The following is a 12562-nucleotide window of genomic DNA, read 5'->3' on the forward strand; positions in this document are numbered from 1 at the left end:
AGAGTATTTCCATCAGCTACACATTCTAAAAATGTCCTCCATTTTCACTGTAAAGCAGAACACATTATGCATAAAAATTACTTTCCCCATTCATACCACATATCACCAAACATGATGATGATATATATCAGCCAGTTCTGGGTTCAAATCATGCAACAAGTCATGTCAATTTCTTTAGAGCATTATTTATTTAAAAAAGTTACTTCCATACCACCAAATGACCACTAACTTGAATTGTTCATAATAGGAATTTGATACTGTTCCATTTGCCAAATCCTTACTTAAGTGTATTTTGGAATAAATACATAATAAACATTTCTAGCTCTTCTGATACTTTCTAAGTATGTAAAGAATTAATGTGGCCTTCAGGTAACCAACAACAGCCTTCAGGCAGGTGCATAAGTCACTTAGTAAAGTTGTATTGTGTTGCTGTCTAGTTGTTGTCATTCTTCTTTAATGTACATACTAATCCCTAGTATGTAAAGAAGAATGAAAGTTTTTAACAAGCATTTGAGGTTATTTTGAATTTAATTCTTACAATATATACACAATTTGGTTATGCTATTACTGCTAATACTTTCAACAGGTGTATAAGTATACTGTATGCATAATAATTTATGCCATAATATAAGTGTGATAGTCATAAAGTAATTTTCTAGAAAATAAGTTTTATCTTTACTTATGATATCCATAAACCCAGTGTAAAATGTAGTAATTTTTTTTAATCATATGGCAACAATCTATTACTACGTGGTTTTTGTGATTATGCAACACTTTTTTTTATTTCTTGAGCTATCTGGGTGGGTCTGAATAATTACTGAATCTTAATTAATAAGGTCTGATAAATCTAAGTCAGAACTGATGATGATGATATTGCTATCACAGTGGTTTCTCTTGGAAAATTTGACAGAAATCTAAACAATATGCCATGTTTTCCTGTGCCAACACTACAATCTGGTGGCCATGTTGGATTATTAAGTCTATAAATAGAAAAATATGCAAGATTCGGGAAATACCAACTAATAATTAGTAAAACCTATCCTAATCTAACAACATAACCAAACCCAACACTTCTGTAATCAACAAAACACTACACAGCCTATTTTCGATCACAACATAGCTGTAGTCCTTACACCTAGGTTACCATATGGCAAAAATACTTTAAAATAAATCTTCATGACTAATGTGAATTTGTTAAATAGCATCTCAGCTTTTGTTTATAATGAAATGGGGGTCATTTTAGTACATTTATATTTTGACGAAATTCTGAAGTAGAAAACTGCCTGATGCCTATCACTCAAATCTAGCTTACTGGCAGTTACCGACTTCCTGTGTGTCATAGTTTTGGGGTTGTCATCTAGAAATGGTGGTTAATGGAGTAAATATAAAACAAATTACAATGCACATCATAATGTTATGTTTTTTTTTTTCAAATTTGTTTGGATAAAATAAGGGAGGTCTTCTATACAACATTTTCATATAAAAAGAAATTGTTTTGCCATGTTTAGTAATGAAGGTGTGAGTGAAGAAATTGAATTTATTGAATCCTGTGGCCATCTTAACAAATGTCGAATTCCACAACACTGTTACACGTTTTCTTTACCACAAAGATGGTTGCTGTCGAAATTCTTACCATGATAGGAAATGGCAATCCAGGTGTTTGAATGGTAAACTATTAACCATTTTGCTACGGCATAAACATCATACATACTTTATTATAACTGCCAACAGGTATATTTTCCCACCTAATACTCTTATATCCCTCATATTCAGAATACTTGAAAGAATGAATTTCTACATTATGTTTACATTTTTATATACAAGTTTTGATGCACTAGGTTCTGCCATTATGAAATTGATCAACAAAAGTGAGAGACAATTATCAGAAAATAGTTATTGTCTGTAGAGAAAATTCCATTTCACAATGGTGAATGTCAGTGTAAACAAAGTCAAAAATACATAGGATAGTATACCACTAACATGAACTACAAATTCCACCGATTTACATTTCACGTGAAAATACATTCACAATTGGAAATTCATATCATAGGACATGTAATGACAAATAAGTATGATATATATAATATACTAATGATACAATTCACTGCAACTTGACAAACAAAATCATTCGAGACAATTATTGCCAAGATTAAGTGGCAAAGCATTTCATTATCAAATTTACACGGTAATACTTACCCAATTCATCGTTAAGGTTAGGAGTACTTGCAGTGGCCATCTTCTGGGCTTAAATATGATAAGAACTTATGGAAACAACGACTTAATTAAATCTTTGAACGATATTCCGCAGCGTCATCTGCAACCTCCCAATGTTTAGATGTCAACCATGTATGACTATCAGATGGTAAACCGCAGCTGTAGTTATTTACTGATGGCTAAATAGATTTAATGAAATTTAGTTATATTTAACTCTATTCATGATGTCAGTAATTAATTCAAGTTTATAATTCTCAAAAATGATAAATATACGGATTGAGTAAAATGTTTACTTTATATATACGATAATTTTATAATAAACGTTCATGATATTTTCTTGCTCAAACTAATGCTACTAATTACACCTTGGAATGTTCAGAGCCATAATCAGTTTTATCAAAGCTTATTAATGGATATGAGAATACAAAAGCATGTACATTGACACCGTACGAAAGGAAATCAAATATCAGGTGAAATGTCTGCCTACTTGATTTTATTTTCACGAACATTACATCTATTTTGTTGTAACAAGAGGACTTGAGGCAACGGATTAAACATTTTATTCAAAATATAAAGGAATAATGATGTAGTGAAAAAATCCTACTTAAAACCGGTGTTTCAAAGAATTATTGTTGCTGTTGTTACGCAAAGTTAATTCACTTGATGTTGGGTCAGATTTGGTAATTTAACTTCAGTAAAAATTAAGGCCCGTTCACATTGGACATAAATACCAAGAGTTGTATTGTAGCTAATTTCCCTCAATTTTGGTAGAGGCAAACAGAAATCTGGAGTCACATGCCTCTCGTTCTAATAGGATCATCCAGGTAAAACTTGCAGGATCGGTCAGCAGGGAAATAAAGTTTTATATAAAGTAGGGTGCTGCCAGTGAGCGTTTTTCTATGATTGTGGAAATCGTGTTTTTGTCGCGAATTAGGATGAACGAGAAGAGAGATTTTATTGTTATTCAGTTTACTAGCAAAATGGAGAAGGGAGCTGGAAATGTAGTAGTAGATATAGGCAGAGACTAAAGAAATATTAAAAGGCGAATTGAAATGAGAATATAGAATGTGAAAGATGTAAATTATCTTAATTCTATTAGATGAATATGTGTAGGAGTTAGCGCTCGTGGATGTGATAGTGTTTGTGTCATGAAGTTTTCCCACATACAAGGGGGGTAGCCAAGTCAAAAAGCCACATACTTCCACCCATTCCACTCCCATCCACCACTCTCTCCTCCCTCTCATCTTAGCTCCCCGTGGATGACGGGTCACCCCTGTATCCCGCCCAGTGCCCTTAGTCAGAAGTATTGTGCTAAGACACAGCACATCCACAGCAAGGCCGCTTCACTTAATTGGCGACCCCCCCCTCCTCTCCGCCCTCTCACGCAGAAAAAGAGAAGACGGGGAGAAATCCCTTCCGGTTGCGTCAAAATACCATTCACACATAAGCATTTACCCCCACCCCCATCCGCCGCCCATTATCTATACGCGGTCACTCTCTACTCACCCCTATCTCCTGTCTTCTCTCTCCCTTGCTCAGCAGGCATTCCCCTCTTGCTCAACGCCCCCTTTACCCCATCCATCCATCTCATCCTCGGTCGTCCTCTCACACCTCTTGTACTAATTAGTGATGTGTGTAATTAACTAATTGTAGTATATTAGGTTGGAACTATTCATATGGGATTATGTCTCTTTATCTTCACTAATCAAATTACCTTAAATTTATTTTGTTGGTCTGTACTATTTATTCTAATATGTTTCACATATTTACATGCGTATGTAAAGAAAAGATGTGTCCTAATAGGATTAAAACAATTTGTTGTCTTTGAATTGCATGTCCACTGCTTTTTCCCTCCCATGTTGCGTGGCAACATGGGAGGGAGGGAAAAAGCGCTGTTGCCACGTGTCATAGAATTGATTGAAATTGTTTTTATAATCATAAAAAAGTGATATTTATTGTATTATACAGCTTCCGTTACTATATACAGAACGCGCGCTCACACACACACACACACACACACACACACACACACACTTTCAACGAACGGACGGCTTGAAGAACGTTCTGAAGAAAAGTGCAGATTGTGGATCCCAACGCAAAGAGAAGTGCCTTTTTGTATTTACAGGGTGGGGGGGAAATTGCTCGTGGGATAGTGGGAAAGTAAGGAAAGAGGAGAAGGGGAGGGATTGCTGGGGAAATGGAAGGTAATGAGGAAGTAGAGGACTTGGCCCAAACAGACCGCCGAAAAATAAACAAGCGACCGCAAGACCAGCTGGAAGACGACGAGATGTCTAATAAGAATGTAAAGATTAGAAGTATAGATAGGAGCAATACAGTAGAAAGTGATGAGAATATTTTCAAGGGATTTAAAGAGGGTGGGGGGGACACAAACCCCCCCCCCCCGACTGACAAGACTAGAGGAGAAGGTTGATAAGGTGATCGAGGACTTGGAGAGTAGGTTAGGTCATATGAACACCATTTTACAAAGGGTTGAAAGATTGGAAGAACTAGACAAGGCGAATAAAAACTTAACTGATGAAATAGAATACCTAAAAAGACAGTTAAGAGAAGTAAAGGTGGAGAATGAGGAATTGAAGAAGAATAGTAAAGAAAACAGAGAGACAATAGCTAAAGAAACTAAAAATTGGAAGACAACCCAAGAAGGAAATAAGGTTTCATTCACTGACATAGTCAAACAGCAATTGAAAGAACATACTGAAGACTCAGTTATTAAAGTGATGAGACAAAAGGAGAATATAGTAAGAGATTTAGCAGACAAGAAGAAATGTATAATTATATTAGGAATGGAAGAGAAACACAACACAGATAGAACCACAAGAATCAAAGAGGAAAATGAAAAAGTAAACCAATTACTAGAATCAGTTCAGGAAGATGAACCAGAAATTATGAAACAAATCGAAGAGAAATTTAGACTCGGAAAGTATAGCACAGACAAGACCAGACCAATTAAGATTAAATTCAAGTCACAAACAACGGCAGAGAATATCTTATCCAAAACAGGGAAACTAGCAACAAGTGAACAATATAAAAAGATATGGATAAAAAGAGAAATGAATAAAGAGGAAAGAGAGGAAGAAAAACAGAAAAGACTGGAAGCTAAGGCAAAAAACGAGAACAGAACGGAGTCAGAGAAAGGGAGATTCTATTGGAGAGTAGTGAACATGAAACTAAGGAAGTTCGACATACAAAAGAAAAACATAAGGGAAACAGAGAACACAATGGAAGTGGCAGAAAACTAAGAGTGTCTTACACAAATATAGATGGATTAATAACAGGATTGAATGAGCTGAATGATTATTTGAAGGAAAAAGAACCGGACATAATGGGAATTGTAGAAACAAAATTAAAAGGCCCACTACCACCCAACAGTGTAGGACATGATGCATACAATTATTGGATTAGAAACAGAGAGAAAAAGCAAGGGGGTGGAGTTATGTTCCTGACTAAGAAGGATATAAACGTGAAAGGTGTCATATATGGAAAGAATACAGTAGAGATGATTATGATAGAAGTGGAAGACAGAGATAAGAAGAGCAGAAAATTTGTGATAAATTATGTGCCTCCAAAAACAGCCTCATGGGAGGAGAGTGAACATAAAAGTATGTTAGAGGACACAAAGATAACATTAAATAAAATAATGGAAGATGGAGGAAGAATAGTTATGATGGGCGACTTTAATTGCAAAGAAATCTGCTGGGAAGAAATGACAGTAAAGGGTGGAGACGACTCATGGGGAAACGCTCTACTTGAGATGATTATTGACCACACAATGACACAATGGATACAGGAGAACACTAGGTATAGAAATGAAGAAGAACCATCGAGACTAGACTTATTAATTACATCTGAACCTAGAATAGTGGACAAGATTGAATATAAAACACCAATAGGTAAAAGTGACCACATATTGATTGAACTGGAACTTAATGGAGAAAAATATATCAAAAGAAATGAACAATATAGAAAAGGAAGAATGATGTATGAAAAAACAAACTTTGATAAAATAAGAGAATTCTTTCAACAAGAAAACTGGGAAGAAATATACAAAGAAGAAACATCAGTGGAAAAGAAATGGAATATTTTGACAAAAATTTACAAAAAAGGAGTGGAAAAGTATGTCCCAAGACAAAAACAAGAAAAAGAATATGTAAAATGCTGGTACAACAAAAGTTGTAGGGAGTTAAAAGACAAAAGAGACAAAGCCTGGACCAGATGGAAAAAAGACAGAAGACCTGAAAAATGGAAAATATATACCAGTTATAGAAATGAATATGTACAAACGTGCAGAGAGGAAAAGAGAAAATATGAAAAAGACGTCATAGAAAAATGTAAAGATCAACCAAAACTATTCTACAGATTTGTAAACAATAAACTGAAAAACAAACAGGACTTGGAGAAATTAAGACAAGGGGGAGTTGAATACACTGAGGAAATGGAAATGGCGGAAATTATGAACAAACATTTTAAATCAGTGTTTACAAGGGAGAACATACAACCTGAAGAGATTGAATGGAAAGAGAAAGTCCCCCCTATGGAAAAAATAGAAGTATCAAAGAATGAAATATTGATACACTTGAGTAATCTTGATGTCAGAAAATCGCATGGACCAGATGAAATAGCAAACTGGATTCTGAAAGAATGCAGGAATGAACTGGCAGACAAAATACATAGCATAATAAGCAGTTCCTTGAAAGAAGGAAAAGTTCCAGAAGATTGGAAAAAAGCAAATATAGTACCTATATATAAAGGAGGAAATAAAGAAGAACCTACCAACTATAGACCAGTCTCTCTAACAAGTACAATAGCAAAAATTTGTGAAAGAATTATCAAAAATAGATGGGTAAAATACTTGGAAAAAAACAACGTACTAAATCCAAGGCAATTTGGATTCAGACAAGGACGATCATGAGTCACCAATTTAATATGTTTCTATTCAAGGCTAATAGATATAATACAAGAAAGAGATGGATGGGCTGATTGTGCATTTCTAGACCTAAAAAAAGCTTTTGACAAAGTACCACATAAGAAGTTGCTTAAGAAACTAGAATCTGAAGGAGGAATACAAGGTAAATTACTAAATTGGATGGAAGACTTTTTGCAAGAAAGAAAAATGAGAGTAGTGATAAGAAACCAGCACTCAAAATGGAATGAAGTAATAAGCGGTGTCCCGCAGGGAACAGTCCTGGCCCCAATAATGTTTGCTATATATATTAATGATATGGATGAAGGAATTGAAAGCTATATGAGCTTCTTTGCAGACGATGCAAAACTACTGAAAAGAGTGAAAACTGAAGAAGATTGTGAATCACTACAGAGAGATCTAAATAAAGTACAGGAATGGAGTAGGAAGTGGGAGATGGAGTTCAATACAAAAAAGTGTAGTATAATGGAATTTGGAAAAAGCAAAAACAGAATAACAGGATCATATAATTTGGGAGAAGAAGGAATAAAAAAAGTAGAAAATGAGAAGGACCTGGGAGTCATTGTTATGAATAATATGTCACCTGAGAAACATATAAATAAGATTTTTGGAGAAACTTATAATTTAATAAGAACAATCAAAGTGGCATTTACATACCTGGATGAAGAAATGGTGAGGAAAATCCTAATCACCCTGATAAGACCAAGATTAGAATATGCAGCAACGATATGGTCACCAAGTACAAAAAAATGTATAAAAAAACTTGAAAGAATACAAAGAGCAATTACAAAACTGGCACCAACACTCTCAAAACTATCATATGAAGAGAGACTACAAAAACTTGAACTACAGACACTAGAGCAAAGAAGAGAGAGAGGAGATTTGATAGCTATTTACAGAATCATGAAAGGCATAGAAATTACTGATAGAGAGAATCTGATAAAATGGGATGACAGAAATATAAGAGGACACGGAAAGAAAATAAAAAAAGACAGCTATAGAAGAGACCTGAAAAAGAACAGCTTTCCACACAGAGTAATAGACAGTTGGAACAAGTTAGATGAGAAAGTGGTGTGTGCAAAAACAATACATGAATTTAAAAATTGTTTAGATAAAATGAGAAATGAAGACGGGACCCCACGAGCATAGCTCCCCTTCCTGTAAAATACAACTAGGTAAATACACACACACACACACACACACACACACAGAGTCCAGGGCTGAAATAATTTCAGTATCGCTGCGCTGTGGGTCGTTACTCCAACTCTTGTGGGCGGGGAGTTGGGTGGATGTGCGTGAAAAGTCATAGCATTACCCATAGATCGGTCATATATGAGCTCTGAGCTCTCTTCCGGGAGGGAAATAACTGTCGATCACGAGTCTAACACGTGATCCAAGACCATGGTGAATCACATACACAAACACACACACACACACACACACACACACACACACACACTCACACACACTTTCACCGAATGGACGGCGAGAACTGGTGTTCCAAAGAAAAAGGAAAAACTACGTGGATCTCAACATCCAGAGAAGTGCGTTTTGTATTTATAGGGAAGGGGAGTGCTCGTGGAATAGTGGGGAAGTGATAGGGAAGGAGAAGGGAAGGCATATTGAGGGAAATGGAAGGAAATGAGGAAGGGGAGGACTTGGTCCAAGAGTCAAGGCGGATTGTAAACAAACGCCGAACGGATGACTTGGATATCGATGATGGGACTAACAAAATTGTAAAGATCAGAAACATAGATAAAAGCAGTTCAATGGAAGGTGAGGATAATAATTTTCAAGGATTTAATGAGGGGGCGGCGGATACCAACCTCCCCCGACTGGCAAAACTGGAGGAAAAACTTGAACAAATGACTGAGCATTGGGAGATTAGGTTTGGCAAGATGTCAAAAATTGCCGAGAGGTTTGAAAAATTGGAAGAACTAGAGAAGGCGAACAAAAACTTAACTGATGAAATAGAAGACCTAAAAAGGCAGTTAAGAGAAGTAAAAGTGGGGAATGAAGAATTAAAAAAGAACAATAGAGACAATAAAGAAACAATAGCAAAAGAGGCAGAGAGGTGGAGGAAGATACAAGAAAATAGTAAAGTTGCATTTTCTGATATAATTAAACAGCAAATGAAAGAACAAACTGAAGACTCAGTTATCAAAGTGATGAGACAGAAGGAGAATATTGTAAGAGACTTAGCAGAGAAAAAGAAATGTATAATTATATTAGGAATGGAAGAGAAACATAACCCAGATAGAACCACAAGAATCAAAGAGGAAAATGAAAAAGTAAGAAACTTACTAGAATTAGTTCAGGAAGATGAGCCAGAAATAATGAAACAAATCGAAGAGAAATTCAGACTCGGGAAATATAGTACAGACAAGACCAGACCAATTAAGATTAAATTCAGGTCAAAAACGACGGCAGAGAATGTCTTGTCCAAAACAGGGAAACTAACAAGTGAACAATATAAAAAGGTATGTATAAAAAGGGAAATGAATAAAGAGGAAAGAGAGGAGGAAATAAGGAAAAGACATGAAGCTAAGAAAAAAAAAACGAGAACAGAACGAAGACAGAAAAACAAGAATTCTACTGGAGAGTACTGAATATGAAATTGAAGCAATGGAAAATAACAGAGAGAAACACAAAAGAAACAGAGAATACAATGGAAATAACAGAAAGTTAAAAGTATCCTACACAAATATAGATGGATTAATAACAGGACTGAATGAACTGAACAAATATCTGAAAGAAAAAGATCCGGACATAATGGGAATTGTTGAGACAAAATTAAAAGGTCCACTACCACCCAACAGCATAGGACACAATGCATATAATTATTGGATTAGAAACAGAGAGAAAAAACAAGGGGGTGGAGTTATGTTCCTGACTAAGAAGAATATAAGCGTGAAGAGTGTCACATATGGGAACAATAGAGTAGAGATGATCATGATAGAAGTAGAAGATAGAGATAAGAAGAGCAGAAAGTTTGTAATAAACTACGTGCCCCCAAAAAACAGCCTCGTGGGAAGAGAATGAACATAAAAGCATGTTAGAAGACACAAGAATAACACTAAACAAGATAATGGAAGATGGAGGAAGAATAGTTATGATGGGCGACTATAATTGCAAAGAAATATGCTGGGAAGAGATGACAGTAAAGGGTGGAGAAGACTCATGGGGAAGTGTTCTACTTGAGATGATTACTGACCACACAATGACACAATGGATCCAAGAGAACACTAGGTATAGAAATGAAGCAGAACCATCGAGACTAGACCTAATAATCACATCAGAACCTGAAATAGTGGAAAAGATAGAATACCAGGCACCAATAAGCAAAAGTGACCACATATTGATAGAACTAGAACTAAATGAGAAAAAATACATGAAAAGAAATGAACAATATAGAAAAGGAAGATTGATGTATGAAAAAGCAAATTTTGATAAAATAAGATAATTCTTCCAAAATGAAAACTGGGAAAGAATACAAAAAGAAGATACAACAGTAGAAGAGAAATGGAATATTTTGACAAAAATCTATAAAAAAGGAGTAGAAAAGTATGTCCCAAAACAAAAACAAGAAAAAGAATATGTAAAGTGCTGGTACAATAAAAGTTGTAGGGAGATAGAAGACAAAAGAGACAAAGCCTGGGCCAAATGGAAGATAAACAGAAGACCAGAAAAATGGAAAATATATACTTGTTATAGAAATGAATATGTACAAGCGTGCAGAGAGGAAAAGAGAAAATATGAAAAAGATGCCATAGAAAAATGTAAAGATCAACCAAAACTATTCTACAGATTTGTAAACAACAAACTGAAAAACAAACAAGATTTGGAGAAATTAAGACAAGGAGGAGTTGAATACACAGAGGAAATTGAAATGGCAGAAATTATGAACAAACATTTTAAATCTGTGTTTACAAGGGAGAACATACAACCTGAAGAGATTGAATGGAAAGAGAAAGTCTCCCCTATGAAAGAAATAGAAGTAACAAAGAATGAAATATTGAACCACTTGAGTAATCTTGATGTCAGAAAATCGCATTGACCAGATGAAATAGCAAACTGGATTCTGAAAGAATGCAGGAATGAACTGGCAGACATAATACATAGCATAATAAACAGTTCCTTGAAAGAAGGAAAAGTTCCAGAAGATTGGAAAAAAGCAAATATAGTACCTATATATAAAGGGGGAAATAAAGAAGACTCTAACAACTATAGGCCAGTCTCTCTAACAAGTACAATAGCAAAAATTTGTGAAAGAATTGTCAAAAATAGATGGGTAAAATATTTAGAAAAAAAACAACAACAACGTGCTAAATCCAAGACAATTTGGATTCAGACAAGGACGATCATGCGTCACCAATTTAATATGTTTCTATTCAAGGCTAATAGATATAATACAAGAAAGAGATGGATGGGCTGATTGTGCATTTCTAGACCTAAAAAAAGCTTTTGACAAAGTACCACATAAGAAGTTGCTTAAGAAATTAGAAACTGAAGGAGGAATACAGGGCAAATTGCTAAATTGGATGAAAGACTTTCTGCAAGAAAGAAAAATGAGAGTAGTGATAAGAGACCAACACTCAAAATGGGATGAAGTAATAAGCGGTGTTCCACAAGGAACAGTTCTGGCCCCAATAATGTTTGCTATATATATTAATGATATGGATGAAGGAATTGAAAGCTATATGAGCTTCTTTGCAGACGATGCAAAACTACTGAAAAGAGTGAAAACTGAAGAAGATTGTGAATCACTACAGAGAGATCTAAATAAAGTACAGGAATGGAGTAGGAAGTGGGAGATGGAGTTCAATACAAAGAAGTGTAGTATAATGGAATTTGGAAAAAGTAAAAACAGAATAACAGGATCATATAAATTGGGAGAAGAAGGAATAAAAAAAGTAGAAAATGAAAAAGAACTGGGAGTCATTGTTATGAATAATATGTCACCTGAGAAACATATAAATAAGATTTTTGGAGAAACCTATAATTTAATAAGAACAATCAAAGTTGCATTTACATACCTGGATGAAGAAATGGTGAAGAAAATTCTAATCACCCTGATAAGACCAAGATTGGAATATGCAGCAACGATATGGTCACCAAGTACAAAAAAATGTATAAAAAACTTGAAAGAATACAAAGAGCAATTACAAAATTGGCACCTACACTCTCAAAACTATCATATGAAGAGAGACTAGCAAAACTTGAACTACAGACACTAGAGCAAAGAAGAGAGAGAGGAGATTTGATAGCTATTTACAGAATCATGAAAGGCATAGAAATTACTGATAGAGAGAATCTGATAAAATGGGATGAGAAATACAAGAGGACATGGAAAGAAAATAAAAAAAGACAGCTATAGAAGAGACCTGAAAAAGAACAGCTTTCCTC

General features: G+C 35.0%; 2 protein-coding genes across 5 annotated transcripts in view; one reads left to right on the top strand and one right to left on the bottom strand.

Moving 5' to 3' along the window:
* LOC143021361 (proteasome adapter and scaffold protein ECM29-like) overlaps positions 1-2359 on the bottom strand; it is a 67628-nt gene extending 65269 nt beyond the window's left edge. For all 3 annotated transcript variants that reach the window (XM_076178804.1, XM_076178800.1, XM_076178811.1), the window contains exon 1: positions 2197-2359. In XM_076178804.1, coding sequence (XP_076034919.1) covers positions 2197-2236 — 40 coding nt within the window. In that variant the 5' untranslated portion in view covers positions 2237-2359. The remainder of the gene's footprint in view (positions 1-2196) is intronic.
* Positions 1-12562, top strand: part of LOC143021382 (glycine receptor subunit alphaZ1-like) — a 206593-nt gene that overhangs the window by 129731 nt on the left and 64300 nt on the right. The window lies entirely within an intron of this gene.

The sequence above is a fragment of the Oratosquilla oratoria genome, chromosome 3 (assembly GCF_046742065.1).
Source record: "Oratosquilla oratoria isolate Oo_2021 chromosome 3, ASM4674206v1, whole genome shotgun sequence".
Lineage (NCBI taxonomy): Eukaryota > Metazoa > Arthropoda > Malacostraca > Stomatopoda > Squillidae > Oratosquilla > Oratosquilla oratoria.